The sequence below is a fragment of the Elephas maximus genome, chromosome 4, assembly GCF_024166365.1.
Source record: "Elephas maximus indicus isolate mEleMax1 chromosome 4, mEleMax1 primary haplotype, whole genome shotgun sequence".
Classification (NCBI taxonomy): Eukaryota; Metazoa; Chordata; class Mammalia; order Proboscidea; family Elephantidae; genus Elephas; species Elephas maximus.
In genome coordinates, this window is record NC_064822.1 from 191,335,162 (window position 1) to 191,358,833 (window position 23,672).

At 54.3% G+C, this 23,672-nt stretch overlaps 1 protein-coding gene across 3 annotated transcripts in view; it reads left to right on the forward strand.

The window, feature by feature from the left end:
* Window positions 1-2,791: 2,791 nt before the first annotated feature.
* Window positions 2,792-23,672, forward strand: part of GRAMD4 (GRAM domain containing 4) — a 100,743-nt gene continuing 79,862 nt past the window's right edge. For 2 of the 3 annotated variants that reach the window (XM_049884672.1, XM_049884675.1), the window contains exon 1: window positions 2,792-2,962. In XM_049884672.1, coding sequence (XP_049740629.1) covers window positions 2,934-2,962 — 29 coding nt within the window. In that variant the 5' untranslated portion in view covers window positions 2,792-2,933. Of the gene's footprint in view, window positions 2,963-8,590; window positions 11,964-23,672 lie in introns of those variants that run through there. The other variant, XM_049884678.1, reaches the window with a different exon arrangement.

Genomic DNA, 23,672 nt, shown 5'->3' on the forward strand with positions numbered 1-23,672 from the left:
GCTCTTTACCGCCAGGACCCTTCCCCTAATAAATACTGCTTTGGCCATTGTTCAGGGAGCCATCTTGGCGATGGCAAGTTCAAGTGTGCTCCTTTGCTTTGCCAACCAAATAAAGCTTCTTTCACTTTCAGTCTTTATAGCCGCACCAAGTGAGGACCAGAGATCCTGGTAACAGTGAGGATGGTACAGGACTGGGCAATGTTTCCTTCTGCTGTACATAGGGTCGCCGTGAGTTGAAATTAACTGGATGGCACCTAAGAACAACAACAACAGCCTCCTGGACTGTGAAGCAATACATTTCTGTTCCTACCACTTGTGGTATTTCTGTTACAGCAGCCCAGGTAGCTAGACCAGTCCACTGAGCAGGGGGGTGGGTCTGGCGCTGTCCACCACTGATGCCCCCTGCCCCCACCAAGCACACTGCCTGGCACAGAGCAGGCGTCCAGGGAGCTTTTGTAGCATGCGCTCAATGGGAAGGATTAGGAATCCCGAGGCCCAGTAGTGTGGCCCAACTTCTTCCCACCTTCCCTGGCTCCCTCTGTCAGTCGAGTCTGCTGCACCCCTCTTCTGTTGTGTGCAGCCCCAGGCAGCTCAGCTGGGACTGCCATTCACAGCACTGCAACCCCGGTCCCAGTGTGGTCCTCGGCCCAAGGCATGTGACCAAGCAGGGCCAATTAGACGCTTTCCTTGAGGTTTGCTATAGAGATTTGGCAAGGGGGTGGCCTGTCTTTGAGATGACAAACCATAAGAATGAAAGTTCTGGCCACAAAGAGGGAAGGAGGGTGGTGCAGAGATGAGAAGTGAGAACAACAGGCAAGAGAGACATCCCCCTGAGTGGGAAGATGGTTCCTCTGACAGGCCTGCCATTTCCATGAGCAAATAGATTCCCTGTGGGGCTTGTTTGAGGTGGGTTTCTGTCATTTGTGAGCAAAAGTGCCCTGACAATTATACAGATCCTGGCCAAGGTCCCGAGGTGGGCAGAGCCAGGGGGAAGAGGGCGGACACACACATAAGTAATCTGGGTCTTTCCTTGCAGGGGAGTTCCTGGGTGGTGCAAATGGTTAACATGCTCGGCTGATAACCGAAAGGTTGGAGGTTTGAGTCTACACAGAGGCACCTCAGAAGATAGTCCTGGGGATCTCCTTCTGAAAAATCAGCCATAGAAAACTCTCTGGAGCACAGTTCTACTCTGACATGCATGGTGTTGCCACGAATCAGGGTCAACTCAATGGCAGCTGGTTTTCTTTTTTTTCCTTGCAGGAGCCCAGTTGGGCTGGTGGGGAGTGGGAAGTGGGAACAAGAACCCAATCTGCAACAATGAAGCAATAGATATATGAGTGTCACAGTGATGAGGTGGGAGGTGGCTGGTGCCCTACAGGGACCTCTGAGTGTCTCAGATGCATGGGAGGCTGGGACCACTTCTGGCCCAACTAGTTGAGGGGGGCTTTGAGGAGCTGGTGGCTCTGGGGCTGGGCCTTGAGCTGGGCAGGGTTAGAGTAAGGACTTACTGCTGGAGGTGGGTGTGGCAAGAACAATGGCTGGTGACCTGAAATGCCTAAGGCTTGCTTCCTGTAGGCCAGCGAACCTGGAGGGTGCAAGAACCCAGGGAAGTCTGGCAGCTGGGCCTGGTCTGGGTGGGGCTCTGGGTACACCTGCTATTCAGGCTGTCCAAAGAAAGAGAAGGTCCTGCAGACAGCTACCCATTGCACCTCATGCTGCCTGCTGAAAGCCAAGGTCAGGGAAGACTCCACGTTTGCAAAGCAGGGATGCTGGATTTTCCCTGGGAGCAGGGTTCCGAGGGAGCTGCCCTCTACCTGGTCCCTGGGTCTCTTCTGTGAGCTAGACACTCCTTGGCCCTGGAGCTGAGCTGGGGCGCTCTCCTGGAGGGTCCTGGCAGCCAGGGTGCAGGTGGGGTTGGAGCAGGTACCCTCTGCTGATTCCCTGCCCCACAGCTCGGTGCTGGGGGAGATGCAGGGGTGTGGGGCAGTAGGGGGGGGGCCCTTAAATGACAAAGGCAAAATTTAGAGAAGGGGGGCTGAGCCCGGATCCTGGAGCACATGGGGAGCCCCGGGCATACTGGGGGCAGCACTGCCAAGGGTCTGCAGGGGAAGTCGGGGGACTGGCGCGTCTTGCTGGGCTTCAGGTGGCTGCTGAGAGCAAAGCCACTGATCCTGCTTTCAGCCGACAGGCGGTCCCACTGCGGTGTCCGTTTCCCCGGAGGGCCGCCCGCGCGCACTGGGGAGGTGACAGCAGCTTGCGTGCCTATGCGTGGCTGCGCCTGCGGCGTCCGCCTTGACACACGCGCGGGACCGCGTGGCTGTGGCCGCAGGCGGCCGTGCGGAGGAGCCGCCGCGCGTGCGCGTGGGTGCAGGTGGCCGGGAACCCACGTGGGCCACCCAAACAAAGGCGGCGCCGCGTGACCGAGCTCGCGTGAGCGCGGCGCCGCTCGCCCCCGCCCCGCGCACTTTCCCCGCAGCCCCGGAGCCGTTGCGCCGGGCGGGGACGGAGGTGGCGCGGGCGCGGGTCCGCTGGGCCGGGCTGGGCGGGCCTGGGCGGGGCGGGGCGGTGGCCGCTTGGGTGTGGGGGGCGGCGCGGGCGCGGGGCGGGTCCGCGGGCACCGACCGGGGCGAGGCGCGGGGCGGCGCGGGCGCGGGGCGGCGGGGCCTGGTCCGGCCCGGGCGGGGGAAGCGGCGGGAACGCGCGGGGCGGGGCGGGGGCGGGGCGGCGGCTGCGCAGCCGTGGGGGGCGGGACCCCGGGGGCGCGCAGACTCCGCGCAGCGGGACGGGAGCGCGCGACCTGGCGCCGCCACCGCCTCCGCGCTCGTGGCCGGGACCGCGGGGCCGCTCCTCGGGCTCCCGCCGCCCTGGGCTCCGGGCCGCGGCAGGTGCGGGGCGGCCAGGCAGGCCGGCGAGGGAGGCGCCGCGGCTCGTGGATGAGAGTTGACCCCGATCTCCGCGCAGGGTAAGCACGCGGCCACCCACACGGACCCAGCACGGGCACGCACCGGCGCGCGGTCACGCTCCCTTGTGCCCAGCTAGCCGCGCCGGCCGAGCCGCGACCCCCCGCGCGGGCGCGCCCGAACACACGCCCCGGGTCCCCCGGGCCGCTGTGCGTCCGGCCAACCCCCCCCCGCGCCCGGTGTGGCCGCGGGCGAGAGGAGAGGGCGAGGTTCGGGGGCGCCGGCTCCCCCTCTGCCTCGCGGTGCGGGGCCGGGGCTGGGGCTGGGGTCGTCCGGGCGAGGCAGGGTCCCGGCCAGGCCGCTGGAGGGGGACGAGCCGGGGCCCGGGCGCGACATTGTCGACCTTCCGTCACTCTTTGGCGGGACAGAGGAGGGGGAGGGAGCCCCCAGCTCCTGTGACCCCAGACACGACCCCCCAAACTTACGGCTCCTCGCCCCCTCCTTGCCCTGTGTCTTCTCCATTGTTTGGGACCCGGGACTCTGCCGGGCAAGTTGGCACCGTGGCAGGGGTCCAGGCCCGCGCGCCCGCGCGGAGGTGGGGTGTGGTGTGGCGCCCCGGGCCGGGCCTCACAGGCCAGCGATCGGGGAGGGAGGAGAGCCGAGTTGGCCTGTGGCAGGAGCCGGAGCCGGGTGGTTCTTGGGGGAGGGAGCGGTAGTTCCTCCCCCGGGAATGGGTGGGGGCCGAGTGTGACCCGCAGAGGTTAACTCCACGGTTGAGGCTGTTGCCAACCTTGTATTTCCCGAGTGGAGTCAGTTTGGGGGAGATCCTTTGCAGGAATGGGGTTTTCCCCTTGCCTTGCTGTGCAGAGTGGGGAGGACCCTGGGCCCCAGCCCCCTACTCCCCACTGAGCTCTGGGAGCTGTTTCAGGGCAGGGAGGTAGGGGAGCAGGGCCAGGAGGTAGGGGAGCAGGGCCAGGGCTGTGTATGGTTAGGGGCAGAGGGCAATGAATAAGCTAGGAAGGTGCAGTCCTGCCCCCCATCACCACTGCTCTGTGACCTTGGGCACTGAGAAGTCCTGTGCCTCAGTTTCTCACCAGTGAACTGGAGAGGGTCTGAGAGTTAAATGGGATGATGCTAGCAGATGGTGCACTCTGGCTGGGCACACCCAGGGTCAGGGCTCAGGACATGCTGGCTGTGGGTGGTAGCACCCTTTGCCCTGAAGGCTGTGGCTGAGCTGGGAGGAGGTGGGGAAGGGGTTCAGCTGTTGATTGGCTCTGCCAGGGAGTGTCCTGGGACCACTTGGGGCCATGCAGACAGGCTGGGTATTCCAGGGGTAGCCCCTGCACCTCCTGAAGTGGTTAGTGTAGTTAGAAGTTAAGGTGCTTGCCAAGCACGGAGCCCTGGTGGTGCGGTGGTTAAGAGCTCGGCTACTAACCAGAAAGTCAGCAGTTCGAATCCACCAGCAGCTCCTTGGAAACCCTGTGGGGCAGGTCTACTCTGACCTATAATAGGGCCTCTGTGAGTTGGAATCAACTCAGTGGCAATGGGTTTGGTTTGGTATGCTTGCCACATCCTGCAGCTATTAGCTGGGACACCAAGATTGGGCTCTGTCCCTTCCTGCTTCCCATGGAAGACTCCTTGGAAGGCCCACTGCCTGACCAGGAAGGGACCCGGCCCACCTGCCTCCTGGCTTGGCAGTGATGTTGACCCTTTGATCAGATTGTCATTTCTGTAGCACCCTGTGACCTGACCAGCGGTGGGCTGCGGGCGTGTGCACTGGGCCTGGTGACCAGCAGGTAGGAGCCCTTGATGGGCTCACTCCCCTCCTCTGCCTTTATGGTCTCAGACACTGGCTGGTGGTGTGTGGAGTGAGGCTGTCCCATGAGGCGGCTGGTGAGGGGGAGGGCTGTCCCTGATGTCCAGTCTTCATGCACGTGGGAAGGCCATATTTCCTGGAAACTGCACAACAAAGTCTCGAAGTTGTGGTTCCCGTTGTCGTGGCCCTGGAGCCTGTTTATCCTGGATGTCCTCCTGCAGTGGGCATTGGGCCAGTCCAGGTGGTCCCTCTCCAAACCGTGGCTTTGCAAATCTCCTACTTCTTATCTGCAGCGTCCAGCCAGCTCCGGCACTGGCTCCGTGTGACCTCTGCTGTCCTCCCCTCCCTGGGCCCCATGCTCACCAACTATCAAATGAGGGAGGAGTCAGCCCCAGGGGCCCTGAATAACCAGTTTTGTTGTATAATAAAATAGCATAGTGGTTCAGGCACAATGAAAGCAAAGTGCTATTAGATCTTAGTGGTGCCTTGGTGCCCGGGGAGGCTGTGAAGCTTCATTTTCGTTTTTCACAAAGAGAATAGCGAGTGTCGAAGCCAGGCTCCAGGTTACAGGATGCAACGGGGTAGGATGCTACAGAGGTACTGACCACCGGCTCCATGCGATCACTACAGTCGGAGGGACTGAGTGCTTCCCTGGGGTCCCCACGTGTGCTCTGTGTTAGTGGTTGTGTCGTCTGGAAGCCGGGCATCTCGTGGACCCCAGGGGCCCCTTCCCTTCCTGGGGAGCACCACACAGAGGCACCACAGTTTGGGGTTTCCCTCTGGGAGCTGGACATGCCCCAAGTGTTGTGAAGGAACGGGCTCCCACCTGGAGTGGAGAGGCTGCAACCAGGTGTTCATTTCTGGCCCCACCCCACCCCAGGGAGCAAGCCAGGTGGGCCCCGTGTGAGCTAGGTGGCTCCTCGGCTGCCGGCCTCTGACCGCTGGTCTTGGGTCCTCTGTGCGGTTCAGGATGGGGGCTCCTGCTAGTGGCCGTGTGTCGTTAGTTGCCCTTGAGTCTGACTCATGGTGACCTCACGCATGACAGAAGGACTGTTGCCTGGTTCTGTGCCATCTTGGTGATTGTTGGTGTGTCTGAGCACTTTAGCTTCGGTGAGGACTTAGGAGCAGGACCAGAGCACCTACTGAGTGCCAGGCCTGTGCCAGCTGGAAAGGAGAACCAGACCTGGGAACTGGCTGGAGGTTTGGTCACCCCCCTCTCTGAGTCTGGCTCCTACCCTGCAAGGCGGGCTCGGGAGGCCTCCCGGGGCTGTCAGGAGTAAAGGGGAGTTTTTTTGAAAAGCCTGGTGGTGGGTGCTGCCCAGAGGCCCTGCTGACTGTAGGTGTGGGCGCAGTGTCCCTGCCCTCGAGGAGCTTAAACAGGGCTGGAGAATGAGAAAGTGAGCCATAGGCGGGCACACGTGGACGCCCTGGGAAAACCATGCGTGGACTCTCACCTTGGGACCCCACATGTGTCAGAGCAGAAATGGGCCATAGGGTTGTCAGCAGGGCTTCCATCTGGTTTGTTCTGTTCACCTGGGGATCTATAAGAATTACCTGGGGATCTCGTTAAACTATAGATTCTGATTCGGTATACCTGAAGTGGAAATGCAGATTCTCAACAGGGGTTGGAACTCGAATGAACCCTTCGAAGCCCTGGTTTTCAGTGGCTGATTTTCTAGGAGCAAGGATGGGGAGACTTCGTCTCATGTACTTTGGACATGTTGTCAGGAGGGACCAGTCCCTGGAAAAGGACATCATGCTTGGTAAGGTAGAGGGTCAGCGAAAAAGAGGAAGACCCTCAACTAGGTGGACTGACACAGTGTCTGCAACAGTGGGCTCAAACAGCAGTGATTGTGAGGGTGGGGCAGGACTGGGCAGTGTTTCGTTCTGTTATGTGTAAGGTCACTGTGAGTCGGAACGGACTTGACTGCATCTAACAACAACGACAGTTTTCCAGAAGCGGATCACCAGGCCTTTCTTCCGAGGCATTTCTGAGTGGCCTTGTACCTTCAGCCTTTTGGTTAGCAGCCAAGTGTGTTAACCATTTGCACCGCTTAGGGACTCCCATTTGTGTATTAAAAACCCGTTGCCATTGAGTTCACTCCGACTCATGGTGATCCATTTGTGTCAGAGTAGAACTGTGCTCCATAGGGTTTTCAAGGACTAATTTTTTGGAAGGAGATTGCCAGGCCTTTCTTCTGAGGTGCCTCTGCGTGGACTCAAACCTCCAACGTTGCGGTTAGGAGCTGAACTTGTTCACCGTTTTCAACACCAGGCACTCCACGTGCTGGGAGGCAACTGCTGTTTGCTGAGCGCAGAGAGATGGATGTCTGCGTGGAGGTCTCCGGGCGAGTTTTACCACTCACATTTTTGTAGGCAGTTGGTTTGAGGTGCCTGTGAGGCGGCTCGGGGGCTCTTTAGGCATTGCTGTGGGCTTCGGTCTGTTTTTTTCTTGGTGGCATGGGAGTGGGGCTCTCCTGGGCAGAGTCTAGAAAACACCATCTGTAAAGGGGCAGAGGTCAAGCCCTCAGCAGTCAGGTTGTTCTCTGTTTTCTCTCAGCTGGCTGGTGCATATGGAGGAGGACTGGTCTCTTGAGTGTGGTGGTGATTTCACCAATGGTGTGTAAGACACGGCCCAGCCCACGACAGGTCAGCAGCTGCCTCGGTACCCAGGGCACCTACTAGGAGACACGGAAATGCAACTGGTGGACTTGAGAACTTAAAGGCAGGGTGCTCCGAATTCTGTTACAGACGGAGACCAAAAATGAGGGTTTTCTTAATTAGAGAAAATGGTTTTCTCTTCGCCTTTGGTGTCTGCTCCGGGCTGGGTGGAGACTTACTTTGAGTGATAATAAACCACTATTGACAGCCACGACTAAGGGCTATTGTAGGCATTTGAATTATAACTGTGGGTTGTGATTACGTTTAAGCCCTGTGATTAAAGTTCCCTGCGGTTACACAGGGGAAGACGGGAAGTGTGGGCCTACCCCCAAAATGAATAATACTAATGGAAATCGTTCAGTACGTGCAGCCAACATTGCGCCGAGTGCTTTACACATGCTGCCTCATGGAGTCCTCACGCCATGCGCTTTCACCCCCTTTCTACAGATGAGGAAGCTGAGGCACACAGAGGCTAGGCAGCTTGCCTGAGTTTCCAGTTAGTTAAATCAAAGAGTTGGGTTTTGAACTGGAGTTCGGTTCCAAAGAACTACCCAAGCTCACCATTTGCATAATAATCTTTTCGTAAAGTTCAGTTAAATTTTGGGGAGTTTTCTGAAAGAAATGTAGAAAATAAATTCAGTCACGGCGAGAAGGGAAGATCTATCTTTGCCACCAAATATACAATGAAGAGAGGTGACGTATCGCTTTCTCGCCCTGTGGCATTCTAAGCTCTTTATGTAGCTCGTCTTCATGACAACCACGAGGGAGATGCTGTTATTATTTTTATTAGCACCATTTCACAGATGAGGAAGCCCGGGCACCGAGATGTCAAGTACCATGTTTTCTTGCAAATAACGCATCCACACGTATAACGTGTGGACGTAATGGAATTAAAATGAAACAGTCCTGGCATAGCATGCCCGTGCATGTAGCATGCATCTCTGGTGACATCCCCGGAGGTGAATCTCAGCCCCGTTCACCTGTCTTGCCACGTTACAGGTAAATTGTATCATTCTCTTCATTTTCTTTAATCTTCTGCTTATGTGCATAGAAATTGTCTGAAAATGTTACTTTTGATCATAATTGTATAGTAAAGATATAAGCCGAAGTCAAGAAGTCATGGATCGAGTTTGATAGTCCCCTGGTGATTGGAAGATAAATGATCAAAACTGTGCATTTGTTTCTATTAATTCAGGTCGATTATTATAGCGCATTCGCTGAACAGTTGAAAGCGAAAACCTGATCGGATCATCTTAAGTGAAATTGTTAGGTTATGTTGTTGTTACTGTTGTTAGGTGCCATTGAGTCAGTTCTGACTCACAGCAACTCTGTGTACAACAGAATGAAACACTGCCTGGTCCTGCGCCATACCCACAACCGTCGTTATGCTTGAGCCCACCGTTGAAGCCACTGTGTCAGTCCAGCTCGTGTTAGATTTGTTTATCTCGTAGTTTAGTCATGTCTCCTTAGTGTCAGTTGAATTTACCTGTTGCCGTTGAATCAACTGAACTTAGCGGTGTGTAAAAAAAATTTGCATAGCTTGCTTAAAAAAATAACGCACAGGGGACGGTTGTGCGGTTGGAACAAAACCATCTAACCCGCATGTTATTTGCAAAAAATACGGTAATCTTCCCTGAGGCTCCAAGCTCATGGGCGGCAGAGCTGGGCTTGAACTGGGTGGTCTCTGCTCCTAACTAGGGCACCATGTGCAGGGACGGTTGTCGTGGTTGTCAGCTGTCATCGCGTTGCCCGACTCATGGCGAGCCCACACACAGCAGAACGAAACGCTGCCTGGTCTTGCTGCATCCCCATGATCGGTTGCAGATTGAACCATTGTGATCCATAGGTTTTTCACTGGCTGTTTTCTGTTTTTTTTTTAATTTTTATTGTGCTTTAAGTGCAAGTGTACGAATCAAGTCAGTCTCTCACACAAAAACCCATAAACACCTTGCTACACGCTCCCAATTACTCACCCCCTGAGACAGCCTGCTCTCTCCCTCCACTCTCTCTTTTCGTGTCCATTTCACCAGCTTCTAACCCCCTCCACCCCCTCATCTCCCCTCCAGGCAGGAGATGCCAACATAGTCTCAAGTGTCCACCTGATCCAAGAAGCTCACTCCTCACCAGCATCCCTCTCCAACCCATTGTCCAGTCCAATCCATGTCTGAAGAGTTGGATTCGGGAATGGTTCCTGTCCTGGGCCAACAGAAGATCTGGGGGCCATGAGCACCGGGGTCCTTCTAGTCTCAGACCATTAAGTCTGGTCTTTTGAGAATTTGAGGTCTGCATCCCACTGCTGTCCTGCTCCCTCAGGGGTTCTCTTGTGTTCCCTGTCAGGGCAGTCATGGGTTGTAGCTGGGCACCATCTAGCTCTTCTGGTCTCAGGCTGATGTAGTCTCTGGTTCATGTGGCCCTTTCTGTCTCTTGGGCTTGTAATTACATCGTGTCCTTGGTGTTCTTCATTCTCCTTAGATCCAGGTGGGTTGAGACTCATTGATGCACCTTAGATGGCCGCTTGCTAGCGTTTAAGACCCCAGACTCATTGGCTGGTTTTTGAAAGTAGATTTCTGGGCCTTTCTTCCTGGTCCATCTCAGTCTGGAAGCTCTGCTGAAACCTCTTCAGGTTCACAGGGATACTTCAGCCTCCACTGACAGACGGGTGGTGGCCGTGCGTGAGGCATTGGCTGGAAATGAAACCCAGGTCTCCAGCATGGAGGGTGAGACCTCTACTACTGAACCAGGGACGGTTAGGTGGAGACAATGCTGGGACCTGCCACTGTGTGTCCTCTGGGCCTCGCCTGGGTCACCTGTAATGAGAGGCCTGGCTTAGGATGTGGAAGGCTGCTGCTTCCTTGTCGTTCCTGCATCGAAGACCTCAGCTGGGGCTGGGCGGAGCGGCTGGGAGTTGTCTAGGAGGCAGGGCGCAAGACACCTGACCCATAAAGGGGTCTGAGGAGGCAGAGTGGGCCTGGAACTGCCAAGCTCTGTGCCTAGAGAGGAGTCCCTTGTCCATCTTGTCCACCAGGAGTCGTGGGAATGAGGCTCCATCTTGGCCCTGTCTTTGCCGCTGAGGCCAGGGTGGCAGGGGGGACCTTGGTGCTGGGCACCACTGAGGGCCGTGCAGTCGAGGACTCCTGGGAGATGGTTCACCCCTCTCTATTGGAGTTTGCAGAGTGTCGGGGCTTGCCCCCCATAATCACTGGAAAGGGTTGCCGTGTCTAGCCAGTCCCCTGGGTAGAGGGAGAGGGCTTAGAGCTGTCTGGGGTGGGTTTGCAGGGCAGGAAGGTGGGAGTGCCTCCCCAGTCCCAGTTTGTGCCCTGTGGTGGCCCCCCCAGAAGAGAGGCACAGACCTCTCCCAGCCCTTTTCTGTGCCCTCTGAGGGTGGCTCTGGGATGGCAGACTCCTGCTCTGTGCCCCCTTGCCCGAGAGGGCTCCTCTAAGCTCCTGTGTAGAGAAGCCCTGCCTTATTCTCCCTGTGGCTGTCACTGCCCACGCTGCCCCCAGGTCAGCTCCGTGAGGGCGGACCTCTCGGCTTCTTCAGCATCCTTGCCTGCATACCCAGGCAGCCCCAAGTGGGGGCTCTGCGAAGGTTTGGGGACCGAGGGGCCGCTGGAAGGATGAGGGTCGGGCAAGGCCTTGTCTGGAGGGGTGTGGCTCAGATGGCTCGCTCTGCAGCACCTGGGGGCCCTGGAACCCTGGCCCTGGTGGGGAAGGGGCCAGGGGTTCCTGCCAGCTCCCTGAGGGAGTGGGCGAGGCCGGGCATCAGAGTGTTTTGTTTTTGAGATATAATTCACATACCATACAATTCACCCGTTGAAAATGTCCATTTCAGTAGTTTTGAGTGTAGTCACGGAGTTGTGCAACCATCGCTACGGCCTAATGTTAGAACATTTTCATCACCCCAAAAAGAAACCCAGTACCCTTAGCCATCACCCCCTCAGCCCTCCTAGCCCCATATATCACCACCCACAGTCTTCCCTAGTATTAACATCTTCTGTTAGGCACGGTGTTGAAGCGCTTGGCCCTGATTGACGGGAGAGGGCTGTGGCAGTCTGCTTCGATAAAGATTACAGCCTTGGAAACCCTATAGGGCAGTTCTACTCTGTCCTGTAGGGGTGATATGCGCCAGCAGCGACTCGATGGCAGTGGGTCTGTAATATATTTCTTACAATTAATGAACTAATTCTGATACATTATTACTAGCTAAAGGCCACGGCTTATCCTGATTTCCTTAGTTTTTCTCTAATGCCCTCTTTCTGTCCCAGGATCCAATCCAGGGCTCCACAGAAGATTAGTTGTCATCTTTCCCCAGGCTCCTCTGAGCTATGAGTTTCTCAGACGTGCCTTGTTCTGATGACCTTGACAGCTTTGAGAAGGACTGCTCAGGCATTTTGTAGGAAGTGTCTTCGGTGGAATTTGTTCGGACCACGGGAGTTCCTCTGTTGGAACCTGGGTGTTTTTCTCCTGACAGGACCGGGGTTTTGCTTTTTAAGAAGAAGACCGCGGAGTACCATCGGCCTGACTCACCACTCTTGGTGTTGACCTTGGTTGCCTGGCTGAGGGAGTATTTGTCAGGTTTCTCCGCTGTAAGTTACCCCTCTTCTCCCCCCTTTCCATCCTGTACTCTCTGGAGGAAGTCACTATGCGCAGGCCACCCTTGGGTGGGGCGCTGGCTGCTAACCTAGCGGCTCTGTGGAGGAAGACTTGGCGATCTCCCGTTAATACCACAGCCTAGGAAACCCTATGGAGCAGTCCTACTCTGTCTTATGGGGTTGCTGTGAGTTGGAACGGACTCGGCGGCACACAACAACAACCTTGTTGGAGCATCTACCTAAGTTATTTGGAATTCAGGGGAGATTTGTGTCTGCCCTCATTTATTAATCTATTCAGTCATTTATTTCTGTAAGTATGACTACACACATACGTGTTTTTATTTATTTATTCGTTAAAAATTTTTCTAAAAATTTTGGTGGAAATATATGTAGCAAAAGATACCCCGTTTCAGCAATTTTTACATGTATAGTTCAGTGACATTGATTATGTTTTTCAAGTTGTGCAAGCATTCTTGCTGTCCTTTTTCAAATTATTCCACCACCGTTGTCCCAAACTCACTGCCCCCTAAAATTCCCATCCAGCCTTTCAAGTTGCCTTTGTCAATTTGATTTCACACGGATAGTTCTTTAAAAGAGCACAGTGCTCAAGGCAGACATATTTTACTAATTAAGGTAAACTAGTTTTTGGTTCAAAGAAGACTTCAGGGGATAGTTTTGGTTTAAGGTTTAAAGTTCTAAGATTAAACAGATACTTATTTTATACTTTGGATTATAAGCCAATACTACGGGATTCCTTTCGTTGCTCAGATTGTCCCACTTGTGGCCGCTGGGAGCTCTTTCAGTTGGTTTCTTTGTCCTTTTGACATGCTTCCATCAGTGTTATTATTTTTTTCTTCTCTTCCCTTTTCTCTCTCTTCTATTGATTTATTTTTTGAACCCTTACTTTCTGGCACTACAAAATGCTCCAGGCTCACCTTGTCTGTTCTTCTGCCCCAGCCAAAGAATCAGCCATTTCTCCAAGGGGCCCTGGTTTTATTTTTTAATTGGAGGATGATATTAGAAACCAAGATCTGGACACTGGGTGAGCTTGTTGCTGTTGGGGTGTCATTTCTCTTAGGTCTTCTCAACTGACAGAGTGAAGAAATGTACCTGTGTGTACTAACCTGTGTGTATACATACACTGTAAGCGTTTCTGTGTATAAGCGTCTGTGTCTATGTTAATCTAAATACGAGTTTATTCTGCGTGTCTCCAGCTGTAATCCATCACCGCACGGATCATTCCAGCCTCCTCCTCATCTGTAAATTTTCACTTCAGCAGTGAGAAACCTGGCTTCCAGCATTTACTTAATCGTTCCATTCCAGTAAACGTGTATCTTGGGATCAGAGTTGTTAACCTGTACCCCCGTGGGAAACAGTGTCATTGACTTGAGTCCAGTGCTTACTTAACCGCAGTTCCTTTTGCCTTTAGTCTCAGACTCCTGACACGCTGTGGAGACACAGCCGAGGGGGAGTTCTCTGCATTCCGCCTCCCCCGAGGTCGTTTTCTGACCTGCAGGGAGAGGAGAAGAAGGAAGCCTTGGAGAACTGGGGACCTCGCTGCTGGGCTTGGTCATGGCGCCCTGCAGGGACTGAAGCTCAGACCTCGGCATCCCTTTGAAATTTGAAAGTGGTGCTGACTTTGAACTTGCCCCAGAGGTCTGGCTCATCCACATGGAGGAGAAAGGCTGCCGGCAGGACCGTTTGGAGCCCAGATGGATCACTGACTCAGATACTGGATGTGTCTGTCCCCTCCCTGCCTCTGAACTTGCTGCTTTAGCAGGAGGCGGCCTTTGAAAGAAGGGAAAGCCGTCTGCACATTGTGCTACCCAGCGGCAAGTGCACTGAGCGTTTGCTCTCTCCTGGCATTACCCTCATCCCAGGCATCCTTGCTGAGTACCTGTCCTGCTCAAGGCCCGTGAGGAGTGTTGGAACAAGGGAACTGAGTGGGTAGCAAGGCTGCGTCATCCTGGGCACCTGCCACCCCAGCTTCCATTGCTGTATGGTGCGTGGTGGAGTCACCGCCCCATCCCCAGGGCTTGTATGTCCTGGTCAGTGAGGCCAGGTGGTAGGTGGCAGCCACTTGGGGGTCTTTGAGCAGAGCTCTCTTAGCTGAAAATCTGCAGGTGGGAGGGTGAGAATGTGGAGAAGTGGATGCTGAAGTTGGGGTGCTGGAGGGGACCCAGGCTGCAGGAGCTGAGATGCCCCAAGTCCCAGGAGGCCTGAGTTTGGGGGGCACTTGGCAGGGGGGTTATGTTCCTGAAGAGAGGAGTAGCCATCCATGCGGGTTCAGAGGTCACCTGCACGGCAGCTCTCCGTTTTGTTCCCGTTCCTTCTGGGGATAAAATGAGTCTGGGCGAGGACTCAGTGGCTGGCACAGGGTCTGGGCTCCTCTACTGAGCGGCGTGTTGGGGCTCAGCGTCTCTGAGGATGCCACCAGCCCCCTCCTGTCTCTCCCAATTGATGTGGAGGGTTGCAGAGTGGTGAGTGGGGAGCTGCGGTGCAGTTTGTGCTGTCCTATACATGTGGGGAGGTGCTGTGAGGACTGTGCTATCCTGTACATGTGGGGAGGTGCTGTGTGGACCGTGCCATCCTATACACGTGGGCAGGTGCTGTGTGGACCGTGCCATCCTGTACATGTGTAGGGAGGTGCTGTGTGGCCTGTACTGTCTACATATGTGTAGGGAGGTGCTGTGTGGACCTTACTGTCTGTACATGTGTAGGGAGGTGCATGTGGACCGTGCCATCCTGTACATGTGTAGGGAGGTGCTGTGTGGACCTTACTGTCTATACATGTGTAGGGAGGTGCGTATGGACCGTGCCATCCTGTACATGTGTAGGGAGGTGCTGTGTGGACCTTACTGTCTATACCTGTGTAGGGAGGTGCGTATGGACCGTGCCATCCTGTACATGTGTAGGGAGGTGCTGTGCGGACCTTACTGTCCATACATGTGTAGGGAGGTGCTTGGTGGATCGGATCGTACCATCCTATACACGTGGGGAGGTGCTGTGTGGACCGTGCCATCCTATACACGTGGGGAGGTGCTGTGTGGACCGTGTCATCCTGTACATGTGGGGAGATGCCTGTGCACCATACTGTCTATACCTGTGTAGGGAGGTGCTGTGTGGACTGTACCATCTACACATGCTTGGGGAGGTGCATGTGGACCGTGTGGGGAGGTGGTATGTGTACAGTGCTATCTCTACGCGTGTGGGGAGGTACCATGTGAACCATACCGTCTACACACTCAGAGAAAATGAGGTTCCACAGCAGTGCCCCCACTCCGGCAGGAGTGCCCGGCTCAGAGGGCCCTGAAGACCTTTCAGAGACAGGAAAGTGCACATCAGCATTGACACTGGTGGGGAGTTTGGCATTGATACCCTGAAGCCATCAGAATAGGCAAATGCAGAGACCAGAGTTCAGCAGTGGTTAGGGGGCCGTGGGCGGGGCAGTCATTGCTTAAAGGGCACCGAGTTTCTGCGAGAGTGATGGAAAAATTTGCGAACAAGGTAAATATAACTAATGTCACTGAATTGCACACATGAAAATGATTGAAATGGTAAATGTTTTGTTTTATAAATTTCACCACAAAACAAAAAGTTGGAAGCAACTTGGAGCAGTTAAAAATGCGGAAACCTGCTGTATCCCAGCACCTGGCCTCCCACCCTTAGAAGACCCAGGCTATAAACAGTGCCACTGCCACAGTCCACACCCTGATTGAAGGCTGGCTGTGTCCTTTGTTCATTGCACCCAGTCGCCCTGGTTTTACCCAGAATTCTGACATGCTGAATTAGGCATCTGCTTTTTTTTTTTTTTTGATCTGGAGCAGGAGCGGGACATGGGGGTCCATGGAGCACATCCCAGGGGCTGTGAGAGGGCCGGTGATCTGGGGGGCCCTGAGCCGGGGCCAAGGTGCTGAGAATGTCGTGGGTGTGTGAGTCATTTCACTTCTTCCTCCAAGAACTGAAACCAGGATCCGTGTGTGGGAGTGGTAGGGGGCAGGGGCTGCTGGGAAAGCCCAGCTGTCAGGCACCTACCGCCATCTCTGGGCCTGGGGCTGTGCACCCTGCAGGACCACGGACATGCCCTCGACTCCTGGGCTGGCTTCCTCTCCTGTTCCATCTGGAAAGGAAGGCCGGGCACCCTGCTCTGGGTCCCACAAAAGCAGTATGTCACCAGGGAGGCTGGACTCAAGGCCCTGTGTCACCCCGTGCAGCGTGTCGCCAGGTGGGCTGGCCGGAGCTGTGTGGAGGGTTTATGGCCGGGCTGCCTGGTGGGGGTTCTGCGGTGGCCGGACACGGGTCTGCCTTGCCCTGACCAGACCGAATGAGCACACAGCAGGCACAATTATCAGACCCGACCAGGTGGAGAAGGTGCTGTTTTGTTCAACAGCCACTGCTGAAGAATGCAGGGCCATGTGTGAATCATTTCTAAAGTATTCCATCCAAACCGTGAAGTAATGTGTAAGCACCTGAGAGGGAAGGAGCCCTAGTGGCTCAATGGTTAAGTGCTCGGATGCTAACTGTAAGGTCAGCGGTTCAAACCCACTTGGGCTCCGTGGGAGAAAGACCTGCCAATTTGCTTCCATAAAGATTAAAAACCAAAAATAAAATAAATAAACAACTAAACCCGTTGCTGTTGAGTTTGATTCCAACTCGTAGTGACCTTGTAGGACAGAGCAGAACTGCCCCGTGGGGTTTCCAAGGAGTGGCTGGTCGAACCGCTGGTCTTTTGGTTAATAGCCATGCTCTTAACCACTATAGCCTAGAACACCCTGTGAGGCAGTTCTGCTGTGTCACGTGGGGTCACTGTGAGGTAGAATCGACTCAATAGCACCCTACAGTAACAACTTAGAGAGAGAGTGAGAGGACCCAAAGCTGGCTGGCAGGCTGCACCCAGAAGTGGAATTTAAATAAAGGAAATTGACTCGTGGTCACTGTTGGTCCTTAGAACCTGTGTGCCCAACAGCTGAGGCGGCAGGTGTGGGCCCTTGGTGCCACTGAGTGTGTTTGGAGAAGAGGAAGTGAAATATGACTCAACAGTCAGGACGCTGGGGCACCAGGAGCAGGGCAGGGCATGGAGGATGGTGCTGGGTGGGGGCAGGAGGGCCCTCGTCCTCCTCCCTGCGCTGGCAGGCTGCCTGAGTGTAACGGCCAGACAGGGAGCCTCCCACATCCCAGGACCAGGGGCAGAGCTCTGGGCGGGGGGGCGGGGGTGAGGGCATCAGCATCTGGTCGGGGGAGGGGCGGGGGGAGGGAGTGTCCCGTGTGGAGGACCAGGGCCAGGAGGGCAGGCAACGTCAGGCTTAGTCTCTGGAAGCCTCACTACTTCTGCTGGACATCAGCAGTGGAGGAGTCTCAGGGCGGGCAGGCCCTGGAGGTCAGCTCCAGCCGCCCCCCTCAGCTGCCAGAGCAGGGCCCTGTGGAGATCCTGGGCACCCGGGGACGGATGGACAGCAGGGCCCAGGTGATACTCATGATTGCCAGCACTGTTCCCAGCCCATGGGACCCCTCTCTTGAATGGCCAGATGGCCTCTGGGCTCTGAAAGGCTCTCGTGCAGCCCTTGGTGGGGATGGTAGCCACCCTTAGGGAGTGTGCATTCCACCTGGGTTCCTGAGAGGCTGCTTGCCTGCTTCTCAGGGGGTCCTGGGCTGGGCTGTGTTCATATAGATGTCTGAAGAGTAGGCATTTTCTAAGCTCTTACAAGGCTTGCGTCTGACTTTTAGCAGCTACTGAGCTGCATCTGGGTTGGAGCTGCTGCTGCATATGAGAAACGGGAATTTGAGGTGCTCCCAGGGTGGAGGAGCAGGGAGTGCCTACTGCCCTTCCCTCTGTCCTCCTGCCCCATCTGCCCGCCCTAAGGCCAGTGTGGCCAGCTTCCTTCCTGGGTCCAGATCACTCTCCTCTGCCTGCCTCCACCCCGTGGGCCCTTCTATTTTCCCTGCCCCCACCTGTGGGTCCCTCTCCTCTGTCCCCACCCTGAGGTCCCCTGGCCTCTTCCTGCCCCACCCCATGGTCCCCTGGCCTCTTCCTGCCCTCACCCCGTGGTCCCCTGTCTTCTCCCTGCCCCCAACCCGTGGGCCCCTCTCCTCTCTCTGTCCCCACCCTGAGGTCCCCTGGCCTCTTCCTGCCCCCACCCCATGGTCCCCTGTCCTCTTCCTTCCCCCACCCCCTCCTCTCCTTGCCCCTACCCTGTGGGCCCCTCACCTCTGCCTCTACCTGTAGTTCTTCTCCAGGCACCCTGAGCCCCATAGCATTGTTAGTGTGTGGGGCCAGTGTTTGGTGGTCCCCAGGGTATGGGGAATGAGTGTGGATGTCGCAGTGGACAGGGCTGGACAGAGCCCAGGGTGAACGCAGGCCAGCTAGAGCCTGAGGGTCCAGGGGCTGTGCCTGAGCTCCCCTTTGTGCCCCCTGAGGTGAGGCAGCAGTTCTTGTAGCATCTGAGACGTCCCATGTAAAGTACTGACCGTAGAGGTGACCCTGAGTGGCAGCCGCTTGTGCTGGGCAGAGTGTGGGTACACGGTAGGTGCTCAGTCAGCACCCATCAGAGGCACCCCGCTGAGTTCCCTGTCTTGCTCGTGTTCAGTCAGCACCCATCAGAGGCACCCCAGTGGGCTCCCTGTCTTGCTGGTGCTCAGGAGAACCCTTCTGGAGCTGAGGAGCCCTCATCTGATGTCCTTGTTCCCTGCTGTCTCTCGGCAAAGTCTCTGCCATCTCCCCAAAAGCCCAGGAGCCTCGTGAAGAGGAGGGGGCCCTGAGTGTCTGTTGGGGCTCCTGCCTCACATGGTCCCAGGTTGGACGTTGGGAGGGACTGGGGCAGGAAGAGGCCAGGGGACCTCAGGGTGGGGACAGAGAAAGGAGAGGGGCCCACGGGGTGAGTGGCGATTACAGGCTGACTGACCAGTTTTTGTTGTTGTTAGGTGCCGTTGAGTAGGTTCCAAGTCATAGATAGCTACCCTCCGTTCCACGGAATGAAACACTGCCCGGTCCTGCGCCATCCTCACAGTGTTGTTATCCTTGAGCCCATTGTTGCAGCCACTGTGTCAATCCACCTCGCTGAGGGTCTCCCTCTTTTCCCCTGACCCTCTTCTTTATCAAGCATGATGTCCTTCTCCAGGGACTGATCCTTCCTGACAATGTGTCCAAAGAATGTAAGGTGCAGTCTCGCCATCCTTCCTTCTAAGGAGCATTCTGGTTGTACTTCTTCCGAGACAGATTTGTTCGTTCTTTTGGCAGTCCATGGTGTATTCAATATTCTTCGCCAACACCACAATTCAAAGGCGTCAACTCTTCTTCGATCTTCCTTATTCGTTGTCCAGCTTTCACCTGCATTATGAGGTGATTGAAAATACCATGGCTTGGGTCAGGCTCACCTTAGTCCTCAAGGTGACGTCTTTGCTTTTCAACACTCTCAAGAGGTCCTTTGCAGAAGATTTGCCCAATGCAATGCGTCTTTTGATTTCTTGACTGCTGCTTCCATGGCTGTTGATTGTGGATCCAAGTAAAATGAAATCTTTGACAACTTCAATCTTTTCTCCATTTATGATGTTGCTCATTGGTCCAGTTGTGAGGATTTTTGTTTTCTTTATCTTGAGGCGTAATTCATACTGAAGGCTATGGCCTTTGATCTTTATTAGTAAGTGCTCCAAGTCCTCTTCACTTTCAGTACGCAAGGTTATGTCATCTGCATAACTCAGGTTGTTAATGAGCCTTTCTCCAAACCTGATGCCCCATTGTATTTGCTCAGCATACAGATTGAATAGGCATGGTGAAAGGATACAACCCTGACGCACACCTTTTCTGACTTTAAACCACTCTGTATCCCCTTGTTCTGTCTGAACAATTGACCTATGTACAGGTTCCTCATGAGTACAATTAAGTGTTCCAGAATTCCCGTTTTTCCCAATGTTATCCATAATTTGTTATGATCCACACAGTTGAATGCCTGACTGATGAGAGCTACTTTTATCTGAGCACCTCTTGGGCGCGGGGGGCTTATAGGGGTGACTGCCACCCACCTAAAACCCCAGAAGGGGCCACATTGTCCCCACTTTACAGATGAGAGGTTTGGCGGTGGGGCTGGGGACCTGCAGGGGGCTCTGTTCTGGAACCCCCACCCCACCAGAAGTCCTGTGTCTTGGTATACCTGGCCTCCTTGTTCCGGCTTCTCTGATTCTCATCCTGCCTACTTCTAGAAGGGTGGCAACCCCTAACTGGGTGCAGGCGGGCGTGCTGAAGCCTGGTACCCATACCCCTCCATCCTGGGGCTCCCTGTCAGCTGTGCCTGGACCCCAGCCCCATCTCTTTCACAGTGGAAGGGGCAGCTGCCAGGACCAGCACGGTGACCTTCCAAGTCCCTTCTGGCTTTGGCCTGCACTTGCCCCTCACTCGGAGTTGCTGGGGAGGGCCGGGGGCCTTTAGGGGGGCTGCCCCAGGGCCTTGGTTTGCAAGCTTTGGTGGTGAGCTGGTGGCGTGCCCTGGCCGACCCCGGAGACTGAGCTGGTCTCCTTGGTGCTGGGCACAGGGGGAGGGGCCCATGGAAGTCCCTGGCATCCAGCCTGTATGGTCCCAACACTGCCCGCTTAAATCGGCCCTGGAGCCCGTGCCCCTGACTACCATTACTGAGAGGGATGGGAGGGGACTTTATCAGCGGGGACAGGCTGAGAGAGGGAAGGGAGGGTAAAGGAGAGGAGAAAGGAAAGGCAGATTGAGTGAAGAGACTGCCAGCCCCCAACAGTTAGCTGTGGCCAGCAGCTTGGGAATGCTCGGGAGCATAGACAGAACCATGGGGCTATTCCCAGAAACCAACGACCCCACCGAGGACTGTGCCTGGCTGTTGTCCCCTCCTCGTTCCCGGCTGCACAAGGCAGGGACTGTCCTGCACATCACTGTGTCCCAGTGCTTGCCCTCAGGCCTGGCACGCACATCGAGGGTGTCCTGGCATGTTGGTTGTTACTGACCCTGCCATCATCCCCTATCCAGATTACGTTGGTGCACAAAAATAGTCATGAAGTGGGCTAATATCTCCTAATTACACCCACTCCTCACTTATCGACATGGTTAGGTTCCACAGATGAGGTCATTATGTGAAAATCATAGTTATGCAAAAATAGAGGATGACCACATCAGATTACAAAATGGAAGTTGACTACATCATTACTTAACCATCAAATTATATCGTTAAGTGACTGCCAGATTTTGTCATTACCTAACTGCCAAACCACTGAGAATCATGGCCCAGCCAAGTTGACACAGAACCTTAACTATGAAAGCCACCTCACACCTTGGTGTTCATTACTGCCAGCCATGCGTTGTTAGTGTGCAAAATAGTCGGATAGTAGGTTTTTTACTATTGTCGTAAATGTGAAATGTCAAATAATGAGATAGTTGATGAGTGAGGAGTAGGTGTGTATTGAAGATATAGAAGTTTTAAGAATTAAAACTAGGAAGTTTATCTCCATTTTATCTATGGGGCAGGGTGGAAAGGGCTGTGCAGGAAGCGAGGCCAGCCTTCACTGCGCCGCCCCAGTGACTTAATCTGCAAATGAGTATTGTAGTTTTAAGTTAGGCAAGTGTGCATTTTGAGTAATGACTGTTTGACTGTAGGATTAAAAATAGCAAAGTGAGTTGTTTGCACTGAGTCATGGGGAGAAAGCTCACCGTGGTTACGCCACAGACTCAGCCATTCACGAGGATGATGGGCTCCTTCCCGAAGACTTGAGCTCAAAGCAGAATTCTCATCGTGGAAACCAGTGAGCCGGTTGCTGTTGGGACCCTGACTCATGGCACCCCATGTGTGTCAGAGCAGGACTGTCCGTAGGGCTTTCAATGGCTGGTTTTTCAGAAGCAGATCTCCAGGCCTTTTTGCCGAGACTCCTGTGGGTGGACGTGAACCTTCAACGTTTCGGTTAGCAGCTGAGCACGTTAACCAATTGCACCATCGGGGACATCATGGGAATCTTTGAAGTTCCTGGTTTGCACTGATGGGTTCGTGCCCTGTGATTGACCTTGAAAAAAATCTCTATTGTCAGGTGGCACAGACAGTTAAGCTCTCGGCTACAAACCGAAAGGTTGGCAGTATGAACCCACTCAGGTGCCTCAGAAGGAAAGTCTGGCGATTTGCTTCCAAAAGGTTACAGCCATTGACAACCTTGTGAAATACAGCTCTACTGTGCACACCTGGGGTCGCCGTGTGTCGGAATCGACACAACAGCAACTGGAAACTGGAGTGTCAGGTTTCCTGGCAGCATCTCCACCCGGCACTTCCAGGATGGGCTAGCATCGTGGAGGCCAATCACTGGGTTTCTGCCTTGTTACCAGTTTTCCTACATATAAAGGTTGACCCTGCTGTGTTGAGACAAAGAATTTTGGCACTAAAGAGAGCCTGTTGTGACCCATTTGTGAAGTATTTCAGACTCGCTTGCAAGAGTATTTTGTCCTAAATTCTGTATAATTAGAAGACATAAACCCTAGTTGGTGATTATTTTTGTGCACCAACATAACCTAAATTAGAACAATCGCATGTAGGTTTTTAAAAAAGAAAGCGTTTTAACAAAAACAGAAAAGGAACTGATTTTAGCTACACTGTTCTCCAGTGCTTGAAAGTAATGCATCTTTTGAAGTGACATTGAACCCTTTATTTGCTCAGTTATTTGACTTCGCAGACCTTTTTCTCTTCACCTGTAGCGGGACGGTCGATCTTACTGAAACTTGTAAAAAGTCCTCATCCATTCTGACTTTGAGGCGGGATGAGCTATGACTGGGCTCTCAGTTACCCAGTTTTCTCTTTCCTCATCCCCAGGCTAAGCCAGAGTTTGTCTGCAGGCTCCCGTGTCATACCATGTGACAGTTAAGTGGACACAGTTGGATGAGGGAAGGGCATTCTTGCTCATCCTTTTGGCAAATATTCTTCAAGACCTTCCTGCTAGGCCCTGCCACACAGGGAGGGCAGATTGTGACTCTCACCACCGCCCACTTGGAGGACGTGGGCCAGCATTGCCCTAGTGGCTGAATTTGGATAGCAGCATGTATGGGTGTTAGGAGGCTTTCAAGAGGGAAGACTCATGAGTTGAAGGTTTTCTTTTTTCTTTTCACCTTCTTTGGACCTTGAGTACCTAGAATTGGTTACGTCATAATGCTTGGGTCATTGTGTCATCATCCGTCCATGCATGACACTCTTTTGTTTATTTAATTACTTTTAATGGTGTAATCAGCTCCCGTGAACTCATCCGAGGGTATCCTCCATCTAATCCAGTGTTCGCCCAGCTCCCCCCGCTCCGGGTCTCCATCTCCACTGCCTCCGCCTGTGTTCTTGTTGCCCTGCTTTCTTCGTGTTTACCTTTACGTATCATTTCTATGGAATTTCCTGGAAGAAGTACAGCCAGCATGCTCCTTAGAAGCGAGGATGGAGAGACTTCGTCCACATACTTTCGACGTGTTTTCAGGAGGGACCAGTCCCTGGAGAAGGACATCACGCTTGGTAAAGTAGAGGGTCAGCGAAAAAAAGGAAGACCCTCAACAAGATGGATTGACACAGCGGCTGCAGCAGTGGGCTCAAGCATAGGAACGATTGTGAGGATGGCATAGGACCGGGCAGTGTTTCGTTCTGTTGCACATGGGGTCGCTACGAGTCAAAACCGACTCAAAGGCACCTAACAACAACATATAATTTCCTCAGAAGTAGAGTTATTTTCAGTTCTTTAAAT